The sequence below is a fragment of the Pteropus medius genome, unplaced genomic scaffold (assembly GCF_902729225.1).
Source record: "Pteropus medius unplaced genomic scaffold, Ma_sr-lr_union100, whole genome shotgun sequence".
Lineage (NCBI taxonomy): Eukaryota > Metazoa > Chordata > Mammalia > Chiroptera > Pteropodidae > Pteropus > Pteropus medius.
In genome coordinates this window covers 18,268,595-18,287,556 of record NW_024344370.1, presented here as the reverse complement: position 1 = coordinate 18,287,556, position 18,962 = coordinate 18,268,595, and the positions used below count along the sequence as shown (strand labels likewise).

Below are 18,962 nucleotides of genomic sequence, written 5' to 3'. Positions count from 1 at the left end.
AATCGACCACATACTGGCATATAGATATAGCCTCAAGAAATATAAGAGGGTTGAAATCATACCAACCATATTCTCTGATCAAAATGCTTTGAAAGTAGAAATGAACTGCAAAAACAAATCAAGAAGAACCACGGATACATGGAGATTAAACAACATGCTACTGAAGAATAACTGAGTCAGAGAAGAAATAAAAAGAGCTATCACGAGATACATAGAAATGAATGATAATGATAGTATAAAATGTCAAAACATTTGGGACACAGCAAAAGTGGTCATAAATGTAAATTTCAAAATTCTAAAATTATAAGAAGATAACATCAGACAAATCTAGGTGATCTTGGGTTTGACAGTGAGTTTTTAGATATAATATCAAATGCATGTTCCTTTAAAGAAAAAAAAAGATAAATTGGACTTAAACATTAAAATTTTTAAGCTGCTCTATAAAACACACTGATAAGAAAATGAAAAGACAAGCTACAGAGTGGATGAAAATCTTTATGAAACATATACTTGATAGAGGACTGAGAAAATTATCAAAGAACTCTTAAAATTCAATGATAATAAATAAATAACAATTAAATATGAGCAAAAGTCCTGACATCTCATCAAATGAGATATAAAGATGGTAAATAAGCATATAGAAACATGTCCAACATCATATGTCATTAGTTAATTTCAAATTAAAATGAGATACCCCTATTGGAACAGCTAAAATTCAAAACTCCGCCAACATCAATTGCTGGTAAGGATATGTAGCAACAGGAGCTCTCATTTATTGCTGATGGAAATGCAAAATGGTACAGGTGCATTAAAAAATATTTTGGCCATTTCTCAAACAGCTAAATATAGCCTTTTCTATTTGTCCAAATGAATTGAAAACTTACGTCCAAACACAATTCTACATACCAATGTCCATGGTGACTGTATTGTAATTGCTAAAAGTTTCAAGCAAGGAAGATGCCTTTCAATAGGTGAATGAGTAACCAAACTATGGTACATTCATACCATGGGATAGTAGTTAGAAATAAAATCAAATGAGCTATGAATTCTTGGATGAATCTTAAGTGCATATTGCTAAGTGAAACAAAACCAGTCTGGAAAGACTAAATAGTGCATGAATCCACCTGTACGACATTCAGGAAAAAGTAAATCCAGAGACAGCAAAAGTCAAATGTAAGAGAGGAAGAATGAGTAGGTAGAACACATGGGATTCTAAGACAGTGAAATTATTCTGTATGATACTGGAATGGTTGATACATTATATTGTATATTTGCGAAATGCCATAGAATGTGTAACACAAAGATGGTGAAGGATTAAAGAAGTACAAATTAATTGATAGATGGTCACAGGGACAGGGAGCACAGCATATGGAATGTAGTTAGCATTAATGTAATGGCTAGGTGGAGAGCCAGAGGAGAGAAAGAGCAATTAGGAGGATCATTTTATAAACTATATAAATGTCTAACCAAAGTACTGTATGCTTGAAAATAATAAAATAAAATTTATAAAAGAATGAACCATATGCAAACTATGGACTGTATTTAGTAATAATGTATCTATATTGAGTTATCAATCATAGTAAATGTACCACACTAATATAAGATGTTAACAAGATGGGAAACTGCTGGTGGAGAGAAAGTATATGGCAAGTCTCTAATTTCTCCTCATTTTTTTGTAAACCTAAAACTGCTCTAAAAACAGTCTGTTGATTTTTTTATAAAAGGTGGAGAACCTTTACTATTCCCCCAAAATACGATTAGAGAAGTAGATTCCAGAGAGGGGCATGAACAAGACTGAAGGCTAAGGTGAATTAAACTGTAGCGAGCTTCAAATAGTCCAGTGGATCTGGAGTACAGCATACATAGAGGAATATAATGAAATATCAAAGCTAGGAGAGTAATTTCATATGAAACCAAAGAATTTATAGTTTATTCTGGAGACAGTAAGTAGCCACTAAAGTCTTAAGACTGAACTGGAAAAGCAAATGAAATGGCATAGGAAAAACTACCGGGAAGACAGGATACCAACCAAGTACCATGGAATTGATGCCTGACTGGAGAAGTGGCAGATATTATGGAGGTCAGCATGACTTGGAAATTGAATGAATGTGGGATTTTAGAGGGAGAATTAGAGTGTTACTGATGTTTGGTTTTTATGGCTAGGAAGAGGTGGTGCCATGAACTTACATAAAAGTTTTGTAGTTGGCAGAACACTAAGATGTGTTAGGAATAATGCTTATAGTAGCTTGCATCATGTCCTTGAGGTTGACAGGAAAGAGATAACCCATTTTTTTGATGACTTTGAAAAAAATTATCTTCATTACCATACTAATTGAAAGTATCTGTACGTTTCTGGCATGTCACTAAATGAGCCAGATTGCTGGAGTTTCGTGGACTGTCAATGGCTCTCAATTTAATGTTTTCAGCTTTAGGAAAAGGTTTACTTACATAGTTCAATATTTGCATATGCTTTGCATGTACAACTCATGTGGAGTCACTGTTAAACTGTCCTGTAATGTAAATATTAGCTTAGAGTATAGAGTGTTATAGTCAATTGACAGTTATTGCAGGTCATGATCTGAAAGAGTAACTTTTAAGTCCTTCGTGGTCATTCGAAATGTTTGATAAATTATATTTTAAAACTGTCCATGGACAGTTAACTTCTGTTTGTACTTTGCATGTAGTTTGCATGTCAATTGGACTGTAAGAAGGCATATGAGTTGATATGATATGGCCAGATGGTGTCTAATTGAGGCTGAAAATCTTAGAGAATGAGGAAAGATTATTATACCATTAAGGGAAGTGTAAATTGAAGAAAGGCTTATTTAAGCATTTTGAGCAATAAAAGGAGGCACTGATGGTTACTTTTCATTTACAGTTTGATCAATTTGCTACTAAAACACTGAGTACACAAAGAATTGAAGTCTGTCATTGGGTTTGTGATAAAAGAGAGGGAATATACAATGCACTATATATAGAAGCCTATTTAGGTCATTGATGATTGCTATTATGCATAAAGTGAAGGTGTTAGGGGAAAGATAAATGGTGATTAATTTAATACATTTTATAGAATATTCCATCATTATAGCAAAGCTGTATGATGAGTAAAGTATAAAAATTTATATGTAACTAAATAATTTTAGAAGGCCAACTGCAAATACAGTTCTAGTTTAAAAGGGGGTACAGAGGCCATTTTGAATTCAGTGTCTGCACTCTTTTGAGGCTTCTCTGATAATTAATAATCAGAGTAAAAAATGTTTCATAACTGAAAAGTTTGGTTTTGTAGATTGCCCCTAAAAGGGATTTAGAGAGAGTGAGCCATAAGTGAAGTAATAGGGGAAATTTTTTAAATACTTAATATTCTTTGGAGATTTGGGGTCATAGGGAGTACAGAGTATGTTCCCCTTCTTAGATTCCACACAGAATTTAAATTTCAGCTTTTTAAAAATCCTTTTGTAATTCTGATAACAATACATTTTGTGGCTGTCTCGATCAGAATATTGGTAATTATTTTCATTTAGGAGTACCTTTAATTGAGGTGATCACTTTAGTGTTGTATGAGACCTGCCATATCTGAAAGTGTGTTTTTTTGTTTGTTTGTTTGCATTGCATTGCCTTTGAATTATTTTTGTTAATGGCTTTAATTCAACCATTATTGCTGAACCCAGGAGGTGTATCTCAAATCAATTAATAGTATTTCTTCCTTTTAGCCTCCTTTTTTTTTTGTCTTAAAAATATGTGTTTTCAGTGTTTGTCTGTATTACTGTTAGTGTTGATTGAGGAATGAGATTTAGGGGGCTTCTGAGTATATGTCCAGTATATTCATCATTGTTCACTTGCTGTTATGATATGGGAAGCATGAAAAAATGAGAGGATGGCAAAGAGGAAAACGGATGTTATTAATAGTTGATAATTGTGTGTAAAACCAACATAAACATTGCCCGTCGTAGAATTTCTATAATCTGTAACAATTTAGGAAAATTATAGGCAAGAATGTTTTAGAACATCTGTTAAAGATTACTGGTTTCTGGGCTTCTGTCCAAAAGAGCGCAAGATTACTGTTGAGGCAATAGTTTAAAATATATTGTAAAGTCCTGTGGTTTACTCATCATACCCATATTAACATCCATAATGTTAGACTAACTTTCCCTAGCCTCTGCTCAAAGGTGTTTCCTCACAAATTCCAATCTTATAAGTGATAAGTAGACAACCATTTTAATTTGTTACTTTTTTCATGATGACAGATCTGTAGCCACCACAAGTGTAAATATGGATAGTACTTGAGAGATAATCCTTTAAGTAATTTAAAATGTGTGAAAATGATTTCACCTTACATTAGAAAACAAATAATTCCAGATATAATTCAAAAATGTTACAATTTGCTATTAAACTGGAAAACACATTGATATTTGATAGGGGGGTTATTCCTTATTGTCGAAAGCTTCAAATTGGAGCTATAAGCATTTATAAATTTTACAGATTTATAACTAAAAGGTAGAACACATTCCAAGTCTTACTTTCTTCAGTAATTTTGAATGTAGAGAATCTATATCCTGTCTTTACTAGCACCACTTTTCTCCTAAGTAAAGTGTTAAGAGAGAAACTATTGACACATCAGCATATTATAATGATTAAAAATCTAGTTACTTCTTTCTGTTTAACAAAATGATGTTTGTTTTAAAATTTTTTTATGGGTAAAAAGATTGCACCTTATAAATATTTTGAGAATAAGAGAAAGAACAAGGGATATTGATAAATAAGTTTGTGGATATATGAACATTTAAAAAATTATAAACAATATTAAATCCCACGGGTAATATTAACTGCCCAAAGATATAGTAGAATATGATAAAATTTGATTGAAAAAAAATCCAACAAGAACAAATTTACTTTTTTCTACTATTTCATAGCATCAACTTTAGTGTGATTTTCCCTTGTCCAAATAACATAACAAATGTAATAATTTAACATGCACTGTCTCTTTTAGGGCTGGATCTGCCATTTATGATGATGCCTCATCCCTTACTTCCCGTCAGCTTACCTCCTGCATCAGTTGCCATGGCAATGAATCAGATGAACCATCTAAATACTATTGCCAACATGGCTGCTGCAGCTCAGATTCACAGTCCACTCTCCAGAGCTGGGGCCTCTGTTATAAAGGTAAGAGTCATGATTTAGAAAAGGATAACATCATTAATTACATGTAAATTTTGATAAAATACTAGCAATACCACTATGTCTTCAGAATAAACATAGCTCATTGACTCAATTGCTTCCCATATAGTATTAATGAATTTCATTTCTGACTAGGCGTACTGAGGTATTTTTGTTTGTTTGTTTTTGTTTTGTTGTTGCTGTTTGTTTTCATTCCATGACCACAGATGTAACTTTTAATTCTAGCTTCCTGTCTTGCACTCATGAGCACCGTGTGTGGGAGGGGTGGCCAGAGTAATGACAGAGAAAAGTATACAAAAATCACTCCCATTCCTAGAGTGAAACAAAGTAAACACTGTACATCCTTTTGGTGTTTGAAAGGCAGTTGTAGGATAATATATACCATACAGGTCTTATAGATAGAAAGACCTGAGTTCTGGTTCTGATTTTGCCACTTAAGAGCTGAATGACCTTGGATATGACATTTAACCTGTGTGAACTTGTTTCTTCAACAGCAAAATAAAGGTCATAGTAATAATCTATCCTACTTATTTCACTGGCTGTCTAGAGATAAGGTTAATAAAATATAGATTAAACACTGTGAAACATTTAGCAAATATTTTTAATAATTTAGATCATTACCATTATCATGATGAGAATGCTGTTTTTCAAAATTTCATGACCATTGGGTAATGAAACACAAATAATATTTTATAAGCCCTCCCTATGTCCCCTATTAGTTTGTCATATGGCCTCTCAACCCTCTCTTCAAGTATCACACAAACTAGTCTGTTTAATATACTTTTTCTTTTGGTGAGGAGGTAATATAAGGGCATATAGGGTCAAAAGAGTATAGTTAATCAGAGCAACCCATTGATTTGTTTCTTTATTACTTTATTCAACAAATATTATATGCTTGAGATATACATATCTCACTTCCAGGACCCACAAACTAAATGTGAGATAAACAACAAATAAGTTGCATTAACAAGACATACTGTGATGGATAGCATAGAGGATCACCAAGTATACAAAAACTTAGAAGAGGGAGAGGTCATACCTCACTTGGAGAAGAGAGGGAGCAGGGATCACAAAGGCATTATAGTCGATGGATTTAAGCTGGGTCTTGCAATATTGATATGATTGTAATAGATGCACATCAGGGTGAGAGAAGTGAAGGCAGAAGAAATGTGAGATTGTGGACATTTTTGTTTTATTTTAAATTAGTTTCCAGTATTGGAAACTTTTAAAACAATGAAAAAAAATTATAACAAACTGTGTAGGAAAGGAAAATAAAAATTGGTAATTTTTAATTAAGTTTTCTCTATTTCCATGGCTAAGTATGAGTATGTTTCCTATAAAGACTGTGGCTCTCAGTGGATTAGTCCACCCTAGCTAATCAGAGCTCTGTTATTTGAATATTTGATCAATGTATAAACTGGGAATCAGAATTCTTTTTGAGAGGAAAAAAAACACCCATAAACATTATTTAAAAGATGGAATAAGTTTCCTATGATTTTGACACTGAGTGGCTACTAAGTATATATGACTCCACACAAAACTTGGAATCTATTAAGAAACAAAGCGTGGTTTAAATTAATGGAATTGTCATCCATGGTTTGAAATTATAACAATATACTTTCAAAAGAAGCATGCTTATGGCTCTTCAAAAGTCATTCATTTAGTTTTCTTAATTACTATTAACTCAAACTGAATCAGCTACCTTTTGGTTGAATGGGAGTTTTGGTAGCTTTGTGTAGAATTTAAAGCAAAGAGACATTTGGGGAAGTGGTTCATGACTAGAGTTTGGTTATTGGTGGTGATGATGATGGAAATGGAAAAGATAATTATCTTCTTAAATAATCCAAATATTTTAGCATATTAAAGCAATAAAACAATATTTTTGTTTCTTGCTGATTTGTCTATTTTATATGCAAGCTTTTCTAAAAAGACAAAACCTTCACAAACATAAAATTAGATGCTGCTTTTAAAAATTCAATCATTTTTTATAAATTCATATTCAATCACACACTTGTCCCACTAAATACATAGAAACCATTTTATGCTGAAGAAAATTGAATCTACTTTCATAAAGTTATTTTGACTGGTTAGATGAAAATATATTTATTTTGTATCCTTTTTGAAAAAGATTCTCTACAAATCTATAGAAGTATAATATTTTCATCAGAGGATGATAGGAAAATTAAGAAAAAATATTTTTTAAAGTTATTTCAGTGATTAGTGAGAGGCTTTTAACATAGTTGCCAAGTTTTGTTTGTAATTTACAAAGGTGTTATTGTATGATGGTGACATTATTAGATTTAAAATAATAATTCACAGGAAATACCATAATAAAAATCTTCTAATTAATTGACAAATGGGTGTTCATATGTTAAAAGTTTCACCCCTCCTTTCAAGAACAATTATCAATATGATACTATCTGTATAATAACAAACTATAAAGGACAGAAATTTCACACCTCTGTTGATCCGTACTGCAAAATAAATTTGTTTTTAATGTGCTTCTTGGTGAATTGCATTTTCAAAGTTCGATCTATTTGAATCCTACAGGCAGTAGGCAAACCTATTTATTGAGACTTCATCATATATTACTACTTGGGGTCTACGGGAACTAAATTTAAACAAAACCACATTCCTTCTACTTACATTTACAATTTTTTTTTTAATCCTAGTGGCTTGGCATAAAAAACAGATATTTTGATTAGTATTACTCATTGTTTTATAAAAATATTTGAAGTCACTTGATCTTTTATATTTACCATTTAGAAATAAACTGTCCTTCCAAAATATGAATGATCAGGAAATTTAACATTTCATATTTAGAAAGTAATATCCTAACTATGAAATTTAATTGATTTCTGACAAATCTACTATGACTTAGGGAAAGTCACAGCAGCCTGACCACAAAATCCTCTTTGCTGTGTATTATATTATTTTAGTTCAGGCAGACTGCTGTAACAAAACACCATAAACTAGATAGTTTAAATAAGAGAAATTTATTTCACCCAGTTATAGAGGCTGGGAAGTCCAAGATCAAGGTGCCTGCTGATTTTGTTCCCGGTGAGAGCTCTCTCCTTGGTTTGCAGATAGATGTCCAACTTCTTCTGTGTCTTCACATGGCAAAGAGAAAGAGAGGAAGCAAGCACTTTCTTGCCTCTTCTTAAAAAGGCAATAATACAACATGAGGGCTCCCTGCTCATGATCAATTAATTACTTCCCAAAAGCCTCATCTTCAAATACCATCACATTAAGTATCAGAGTTTCAATATAGGAATTTTAAGAAGACAAGTATTCATTCTATAGTATATATAATCTAATGTGATTATGGTGTCGCCTAGAGTAGCATCTCTATAGTTAAAGATCTGTTAGTATTTCCGCTATATCTCTGTTTTCTACAATTTAAAACACAGCTGAAGAAAAACAAATCTATATCAGAAACTTGATATGCACAGTAAGAAATTAGGACACATTACCAAACAAAATCCAAAAAAGTGTGTTTAGTTTTATTAAAATTTATGAGAATTCACCAGTAGAGCTATCAAACATTTTATATATGTTTAAATTTTTATTGTTTACACACACACACAATAATAATACACACACACACACACACACACGCTGCAGTACACAAAACGCGCGCGCACAGATTTACTTTCAAGTAAAACTTTCTCTCTTTTTATATCATTTTAAAATGTCCAAGGAAATAAAATTAAAAACATGCTGTGAAGTTGAAACAAGGTTTCAGAATCCTTTTGAACACCTACTGCTCTTCTTTAGCATGATTTGTGTTAAACTGATGCTTGTGCCTTGTCACTGATGATCATGATACTGTGATCACAATTATCTTTGAAAGCAGGTCTTGCAATATGTGCTGTGAATATTAGGACTATATGATAAATAGAGGCTATCAAGTTAGTGAATGACTGGGTATATAATTAATTTCTAACATTAAATATTTCTGATCAAAGAGGCTGGGAGCAGCTATTTTAATATTTCTGTGCTTCAATTTTCCTTTCTGCCGAATAGACCTCACTTTTTTCTACTTTGTTTCTATGTTTGCTTTTCTTTTAATTGAGTCTACATCAGAAAACTGGTCAAGCTAATCTATAAGCCATGTTAACGTCTCATTGTAATTCAGGTAAGCTGATTTGTCATTTGTTAGCAAGCAAACTTTTTTAACAATTAATTGAATCAGGAGAAGACAGACACCCATACCTGGTTTAAAAAGTTTGTGGGTCCATATATATTTTTTTCATTGATTGAGTCCCTACTAATTATCAGGTGGTTTTTAAGGCTTCCAATCTAATAGGGGGAGACAAACAGAATTAATCATTGTAAATTTTTTTATTAAAATTTGAATAGACAAACTGAACTTATATATACTATTTTGAAAACATGCTTTTGCAGATTTTGTTTTATACTCTATGAGACCAGAGTTCCTGAGTCATAAGAATGGCAACTACACATAATGATTTAAACTTTTCTACATTCTCTGATCTTAAAATTTTTCTAGTATATAATTTGTTAGTGTGCTATATTTGTCTCTGATTTTTCAGGTTCTTTATGATGTTGGATGCAGACAACTGTGATTGAGTGTATATTCACATAATATGTATTTTTATAATGACAGCCTACTCGTGTTTGTTCGAATGTTCATACACTCAAACACAGCACTTAGTATACTTACTCATAAACTTAATATTTGCCTACTCAGGTAAAGTTGAATACTAGAATGAAATAAAAATCTCGAATTCTAATAACGAACATCATTGTTTAGTATTTGAGATTTTATATTTGAGCTGGCATCCAATGGCATGCCTGTAAACCAGCTCTCCAAAAACAAAACAAAACAAAAGAAAAAGAAATAAAAAACTCTTATTAATAACATTTGCCAATTTCTATGGTGTATGTATTTCCACTAAGGCTGATTACAAACTACAGTTTAATACCTGGCTCACAAAATTACCGAATATTTAACAATTGGCTCTACTTTGAACAGGCTCCAAGACTACACTCTTTTTAAAGTATTACTTGAAATATGTTTATCAAATCAAACTCTCCATGCTAATCTCCCCCATATTCATTAAACAAAACCTACTAATTTCTATTTCTTCAGAAAAACATAACATGTTAAGTAAATTTTTAAGAAATCTCTATAAAAATGAATGAATAAGCAGTTTGTGTTCTAAGTGAAATTATACTACCTTAACTAGAATGATGTCAAATTGAAAGGGACATAATTGCATTTGGACCTTTTTCTTCTACCAGTGTGCAAATATTCCTCCTCAGTGTGACAATTTTGGTGATTAGATGTGCTGATTTTTGCAAATGCCCTTAAGCAGTGAAAACTGCTTACACACGAGCAAATAGACCTGGCTGATCATTCACCACTGCTGTTGTCTTTTTTTATTTTCTTTTCACAGGTAGGACAGAAAACCATAGCTTTTGAGAACTCTGAGAAGTGATGTGATCTTTAGGGGCTTAGATTTCTAAAGAAATTATATATCTTCTTATAGTTTAATAAACTTCCCCAGCTCCATGAATGTAAACAATTAACAATGAATCTTAGATGCATAGAACAATATCTATTACAGCAACACTGTTTAATATAATAGCGACTAGCCACATGGAGCTATTTCTATTTAAATTAATTAAATAAAATGAATACTTCCGTCCCTTAGTTGGAACTAGCTGCATTTCAAGTGCTCAATAGTCACATGTTACTGGTGGCTACTATATTAAGCAACACAAGTATAGATTATTTCTGTTATTGCAGAAAATTTTATTGAGAAAAAGTGTTCTAGAGCATATTAAATAGGATGGATGAAAAGTCCAGCATCACCAGTAATCTTGGCAGAAAAAAGAATAACACAGATTTTTTTTTAAAATAGCAAGTATATTTCAATTAGCTTTACAGTTGGCCAGAATTGATAGTTATTCCTGAATATTGGCTTACTTTATTATAATTTTAATCATTTTCTGTTAGAAAACAAAGACCAAGAACACAGAATTCACTGATTTAGGAAAGGTTTAATATGTATAAAGGACTGTGTTATATTATCTTATCAAAACACAACAATGAAACAAATATTTATAAACTTAATAAGGATTATTATTAACCCCAAAAGGATTTATAGAATTACATACTTGTTTTGGCTAGAGCTATCATTGTTTGTTAGCTAAGTAAGAGATATTAAGAAGCATATTTCATTAGAGGCAGTATGGCATAATAGGTAAGAACATGAGCCCTGATTCCAGACTAGCTGTCTGTATTTGAATCCTGGTTTCACCATTCTCTGGTATGTTACTTTACCAAAGTAACCTACCTGTATCTCAGTTTGCCTATTTCCCAATGAAATGGGGATAATAATCGTACCTACCTCGTAGTGTTAATGTGAGACTCAATGTTATAAAGCTTATTAACACAAAGCATTGTTTAGCATCTAGTAAGTACTCAGTGTTTATTAGATAATATTATTTTATTTATTTTTATGCTCAAGAATCCATATAGAAATAGTAATAAGTACAAACCAATATCATAGCCAAGAGCTAGCCTGAGGACGAAGTACCTTCTCCTATATACATTCCTCTGTGCAGCCTCTTAACTGTACTGGGACCAAGAGTTCTCCCACCATTAAATGCATATACAGGTACTGGGCCCTCCCTCTAGAGAACATTTATTTACCTGTAATGACTGCTTTGATCTTGATGCCACTAAAAAAATGTGTTAGGGATCTGTTGGGGACTGGAGAGGGGTGGGTGCCCAGTCTAATATTGAAATTGAGGGGGTGTCTCTATAGTGTAGTGGTTAGCACATCTGCTTTACACATAGAAGATTCTGGGTCCGTTCCCCAGGTAGAGGCATGGACCAGGCCCTGGGTGCGCCAGGCCCCAGGTGCACCGTGTGCCCTGCAAGTGTGTGGGAGGAGACGCCCCACCTTCAGAGATCCAGTTCTTAAAAAAAAGGAGACAGCAACATCCATAGGTCAAGGTTGGAAGTGGGGTGAAGGTAGGAATTAAAGAGGGGGGGAAAGAAATTGATTCAACTTGAATTTTATTTAAATTATCTTTGAATGTTTACATGTGGATTATTTCATCTTTAGTTTGAACTATTAGCGTCTATAGGCCATATGAAAACACCCATAAGCTTTCCTTCTGTCTCCAACAGGTACATTAGGCACTCAACAATTGTTTGTTGGACAAATGAATGAAAACTAATGATTCATTGGATATTAAGCTTTGAGGAGGTTTTCAATATAGATGATCATTAGTGATACAGATTTTAATTTTAAAATGAGAAAAGGCATTACAAGTTGCAAACAAATGCTATTGTTTTGTTGCTGTTATTTGTTTATTTGTTTTATATGCCAGAAACTAGTTTGAGAATATTGTTACATCAGGCACGTAGTTTTTAGTTCTGACTCAGATCCTTCTAGTGTTGGCTCAGTCATTAGTATGTGTAGCTAATAACTAACATAGCTATACCATAAGATGGAAATTGCATTATGATCATTAGGCTTGCAAGGCTATCCATCCTTCAGTTATATCACTGAACATGAAAAAATACTGAGGGAAAAATTGTTAAAATACCTGACTGGTATGAAAATCTATTTACTATTTGACATTTAGAAATCTTATAATGCATTTGTTCTGTATTTGTGGAACTTTATAATATCAGTGTGCCATAGTTTTCTCTGATAACAAATTTAAGAAATTTAAGTAGGAAGCTGTTACTTCTGTTTACCAATACCATCTGATTAGCTGTGTATTTTGTTTGCCTGAGCAGCTGGCAATTAATGAATTGATAGGAAATGGTCACAAGGCAGTGGCATTAGCATGTGAACATCTGGTACTAAAATTAGTTAACAAAGAGAGGATATTTTATGATAATTCAAATTCACTGAAAAATTACTAGCTGAGTCTTATTCTAAATGTTCAATGGAAAGACAAAGTGATTATTATCTTTTAGAACATGAGATAAAGATGTATTGAGTGAGAATTGAGGGGTCGTGTTGCATACAAGGCTGCTGTGTGTGTGTGTGTGTGTGTGTGTGTGTGTGCATGTGTTTATTTGGCTGGGTGGTAGAGGTCCAAGTCCAAGACATAATTTCATAGTCATGCATTTTCCCACAGAACTATTTATTCTCCCATTTACATGCTATGAACAGATATTATGCCTGATTTCCTTAAGCTGTCAGTCTCTTCCAGAACAAGTTGATCACATTAAAGAAGTGAGGGTCGTTTGTCCAAATACATAGATCACAAACAGGATATGCCTGTGGTTTTTTAACTCTTTCATGGTTACAGGTTCCAGCTGCATTCTCAATTGGCCCTTTTTTCTTTCTTTCTTTCTTTCTTTCTTTCTTTCTTTCTTTCTTTCTTTCTTTCTTTCTTTCTTTCTTTCTTTCTTTCTTTCTTTGTGTTTGTTTGTTTATTTATTTATTTATTTTTAATTCAGGAAAGCCCCTATCATATCCAACTATGTGAACTTAAATATAATTGCAAATCGGTGATTGTGGAACACAGACTAATTCTTAAACTGATTCACGAAGATCTATGAAGTGTCATGCTTCTAATAGTATTCAGAGATACCAAATTTGGGTATCAAATTCTTCCTCAGAATTAGTGGTAAATTAAATTAGCAGCAACAGTGAACAAATTTTTTTTTAAATTTTTCTGTCCCAGATTTTATTATTAAAGTCTGTCAAGTTACAATCTGTTCTGCTTCTGAAGAACTCTGGTGACAGTACAGAAGGAACACAAAAGCCAGTCCTCAGCAGTGAAATGCCATTAAGTCCTTTAGGAGCTCATTAATAAATTAACATTTGTAAGAGTAATTACAATGAGAGTTGAATTCCAATTAAATTAAAAAAAATTCTATATTATATAATGTTACCGAATGCTTGAAAAAATCAACATAATAAAACATCAGAGGTCACAATTTATCATTGAGATGGTAGCTATTAAAAGACAACTACAAAAAAGTCAACTACACATGTAGACATACATATAAATACATGTTTAATATGTGTCTGTTAATAAGTTCTGTGTTTACTACCATATTTTCAAGGATGTAAAAGAATGTACTGAGATGAATTAAAAGATCTTCATAAAAATGGGCAGAATTGATACTTTAGTGCTAGTAAACTAAATCTTAAACCAAATTGGCTGAGTTAAACTTTGTATAAAACTCAATTTTCTAAGCATTGACCCTGCTGTTTATTAGGGTTCAAATGTACTTTCAAATTATTTAATATGATGAAGGTCTTTTTTTACCATTTGTGATATATCCCCCATGAAAGGCAATTGTATGGTAGAAGATAGGATAATATGTACTAATTAATAACAATTTCTATAATAGCTTTTTCTTTTTAGGCATAAGCCTTGAGCTATATAAATGTATTCTAGAATCTGAGATATTTTTACTAATTTCAGGGGGAAATAGAGATTTGATTAACTATATCAATTTTGGAGAGGTTCCTCCTCTGTTCGATTCTGGAGAAGACTGCTGCTATGTTTCCGAAGAGCTACAGCTATTTTTTATGAGGCATAGATAAAATACATGAAGAGTAACAGGGCCGTAAATGTCATAAATGCCAAGTAAAATGAAGTCATCAATGAGCAAAAATGATTGGAGTTTTAGATTTGCAATTTTCCTTTTTAAACACTCTTACTGATTTATTACAAATATTGTTAACCCTGTATTTGGTAAATGGTGAGGATGTTATCACTTGTGTTCTCATTGTAATAAAACAGATTAACTTGCTGTGAAATTTTAACTAGGCTGAGACACAGCAGTAGCCACCTAATGAACCAAAGCACATTGCAGTTAAGTAGTTAAATAGGTATATACTGACTACAGGGCTGAAACATGGATCTGTTTACTTGCAAAAAATAAATTGTTCATAGAAATATTTATTATTTTTGAAGAAATTACACATTCCCGATTCCACACGGAATATTTTTTAAACCCACCTAGTTGTTAATCAATAGAAGGTACTGAAATCTGGACTCATCTAATATAGTTTACATGGTAAAAAAAAAAAAAAGTCTGATTTTTGCAATGCCTTAGGAAAGCAATAATAATGAACTAAAACCTGATTGAATTTGGAAAGTGCAGGCTATAAAATCTTAAAGCAAAAATATTAATTACTTCATGCAAAATGGTACTGCCCCTCTAAATCATATTCTCAAAGTTAGTTTATTGTTTCACCTAACATGTTGTTAAAAATGTCAAAGGAGTTTAAGAAAATTATGAGTTCATATTATTTTATCATATGCTAATTTTAAATATTTTGGGGATATTTCTTTATAGCATTGTATTTTTCTCATTCATAGCATTTTCTATTTATTTAGATGTCCTCAATTTTTAAAAAAAATTTAGAATGAGCTTTTATTTTTTATTTGTTATAGGGAGCAAGAGCAAGTATCACTGTCAGTTGGATTCTCTTGCTTTTCCAAACCATCAACTTTTATAAATCACTCAAATTGTTTTTCTTTTTTATTATGGCAACATATATTGCTATGTATATAATTCCTATTGTGCAGAGATTTTATTTGTTCAGTTCTATTTTTGCTCAGTAACTGCTGTACTTTATTCCTGTGCATTCATTCAGAGGTCCATTAGAGATAAACGTAGTTCATTGAATTATATAACCATAAGCAAATTTCCAAAGTTAGAATTCAGGACAAATACCGAATGTTCTACACTTTATGCATATATTTTGGCATAGAATAACAGACTATACAATAGTGAAGGCAAAAAAATAATTTGACTTCATATATGAAATTACTTGCATTGGTGTTTGTGTATGTGTATGTGTGTATACCCATAATTTTTTGAGAATATGTTTTTAATCATGTCACTTTAGGTTGAATTTCACAACTGATGAACTAGTCTTTTCAAAAAGTAAAAGGATGTGGTATAACGGATATATATATATATATATATATATATATATATATACACACACACACATATACATATATACATACATATATATATACATATATACATATATATATATATATATATATCTGATAGATTGCAGTTTTATAATTTCCATAATTTTTGTCTGTGAAGAAAGACTAAACATTTACCATGCACCACTATTTGTGAGTTTTATTCCAGGTTTCTCAGCTGTTTACCTTTGAGAGATTGCTTTCTCCTTTTTGCGGGGGAGGGAGCTTTAACATTTTTTTGAATTAATTGATGTATTTTAATTAGTTTCAAGTATGCAGTACATTGATTAGACATCAATATAGTTTATAAAAAGATCCTCCTAATTGCTCCTTCTCTCCTCTGGTTTTTCGCCTAGCTAATATATTAATGCTAACTGCATTCCCTCTGCTGTGCTCCCCATCTCTGTGACCATCTATCAACCACTAATTTGTACTTATTTAAACCTTCGCCCCATTCTCTCAGCCCCCAAAGCCCCTCCCCTCTATCTGTCACCAAATTGTCCACTATATTTGTGAGTCTGTTTTATATATATATATATCTTTCTGTTCATCCTCACACCATGCCTCCAAAATGAAAGTATAATTATTTGAAAAAAAGAGCTTGATTCTTTTCTTATGCTTTACTTATATGTTTCTTTTGATTTTGCCCTGTATATATAGTGTTACAACTAGATATTTATCTGTATACTAAATATAAATGAAATGTACATTTCTCAGTCTTAAAAAATGTTTTCAAGGTATGACAATAATTATAGAAACTTTGAAGTATAATATACATTTACAGTTACAGTAGTCCCCTCTTATCCATGGGCATAAGTTCGAAGACTCCCAATGGATGCCTGAAACGGCAGATAGTACTGTACCCTATATATACTATGTCTTTTCCTATACATACATATCTATGATACAGTCTAATTTATAAATTAGGAACGGTAAGAGATTAACAACAATGATTAATAATGAAAGAGAATATAATAATATTCTATAATAATTGTTATGTGAATGTGGCATTATTAAGTAAAATATGAGTTACTTGAACATAAGCACTGTGATATCAGGACATTTGATATGATAACTGAGACGGCTACTAAGTGACTAATGGGCAGCTAGCACATACAGTGTGAATATACTAGACAAAGGGATGATTCATGTCCCAGGCAGAACAAAGTGGGACAGTGTAAGATTTCAGCATGCTATTCAGAATGGTACACATTTTAAAGCTTATGAATTATTTATTTCTGGAATTTTCAATTTACTGTTTTTGGACCATGGTTGACTGTGGGTAAATGAAATCTCAGAAAGTGAAACCAAGAATAACAGTAAATTTAATGGCTTAAAACAATGCACATTTATTATCTTACAGTTCTGTAGATTAGATGTCTGACACTGGTACCACTGAGATAAAATCAAGCTCTTGGCAGGGCTACGTTTCTTTCTGTAGCTTCCAGGAAAGAATCTGTTTCCTTGACTTTTCCATCTTGTAGAGTCCCCCACATTTCTCGGTTCATGGTTCCCTTCCTCCATCTTCAAAGTCAGTAAAGTTGCATCTCTCTGATCATTCTTCCATAATCATATTTCCCTCTGACCTTCCCTTTCTGTCTCCAAGATAATGCAGTGTAATTTCTCTATCTCAAGATTTTCAATCATATCTGAAAAGTTAATTTTGCCATGTAAGATAACACTCACAGGTTCTAGCTATCAGGATGTGTTCTGGACATCTTTGTGGGGCTATTATTCTGCCTGCTACAATGACAGACATTGCAAAATGTTAACTTCTAGTAATGAAATAACAACCTTTAATTCTCATGCTATTTTGCAGTAAACAAACATTTTTTCTTTAGGGAATTTATAAATTTTGGATCTCTTATGCAAAATCAATGTGAAAATGTACAAGCACAGATTTGACAAACTAATTTTGAATGTTATGATGATTAGAATACTGATGTTATAATTAGAAATAATTAGACATAATGTTTAATTTAAGAAATTTATTATGGGTGAATTAAATGTTTAAAAGAAAAAGAAAATCATTCTCTGTTCCAGCATATCTATTGCCTATATTTATTGCATATATACATAAACATCATAATTTATTTTTATTGATCAAATTAACTGAATGGTTGTCAGATTTATTCATCAGTTCGTGGTGCATAAACACAGTGAATAACTTCAGAGTTTTACAGCAATACTCATAATTACAGAAATCTCCAATAACATAAGTTAATGGAGAAGCATGTAAAATAAATATTTTTTTATTCAAATTCATTATTTAAAACTAAACAAATTTAAATTATACTTATGAATTGATTAATAGGCTTTAGTGTTAGTCTGGAAAACCCAACGTTGTGTCCAGAACATTTTCTTGGCAGAATTCGACATAAATTCTTAAGGTCTGATAGATTGCAGTTTTATAATTTCCATAATTTTTGTCTGTGAAGAAAGACTAAACATTTACCATGCACCACTATTTGTGAGTTTTATTCCAAGTTTCTCAGCTGTTTACCTTTGAGAGATTGCTTTCTCCTTTTTGGGGGGGAGGGAGCTTTAAATTTTTTTTGAATTAATTGATTTATTTTAATTAGTTTCAAGTATGCAGTACATTGATTAGACATCAATATAGTTTATAAAATGATCCCCCAATTGCTCCTTCTCTCCTCTGGTTTTTCACCTAGCCAATATATTAATGCTAACCACATTCTCTCTGCCGTGCTCCCCATCTCTGTGACCATCTATCAACCACTAATTTGTACTTATTTAACCCTTCACCCCATTCTCTCAGCCCCACAACCCCTCCCTTCTGTCCGTCACCAAATTGTCCACTATAT

General features: G+C 32.1%; 1 protein-coding gene across 1 annotated transcript in view; it reads left to right on the top strand.

Annotated features, from left to right (window-relative positions):
- DACH2 (dachshund family transcription factor 2) overlaps positions 1–18,962 on the top strand; it is a 683,066-nt gene that overhangs the window by 550,476 nt on the left and 113,628 nt on the right. Inside the window, exon 10 of the mRNA XM_039870200.1 lies at positions 4,988–5,160. Coding sequence (XP_039726134.1) covers positions 4,988–5,160 — 173 coding nt within the window. The remainder of the gene's footprint in view (positions 1–4,987; positions 5,161–18,962) is intronic.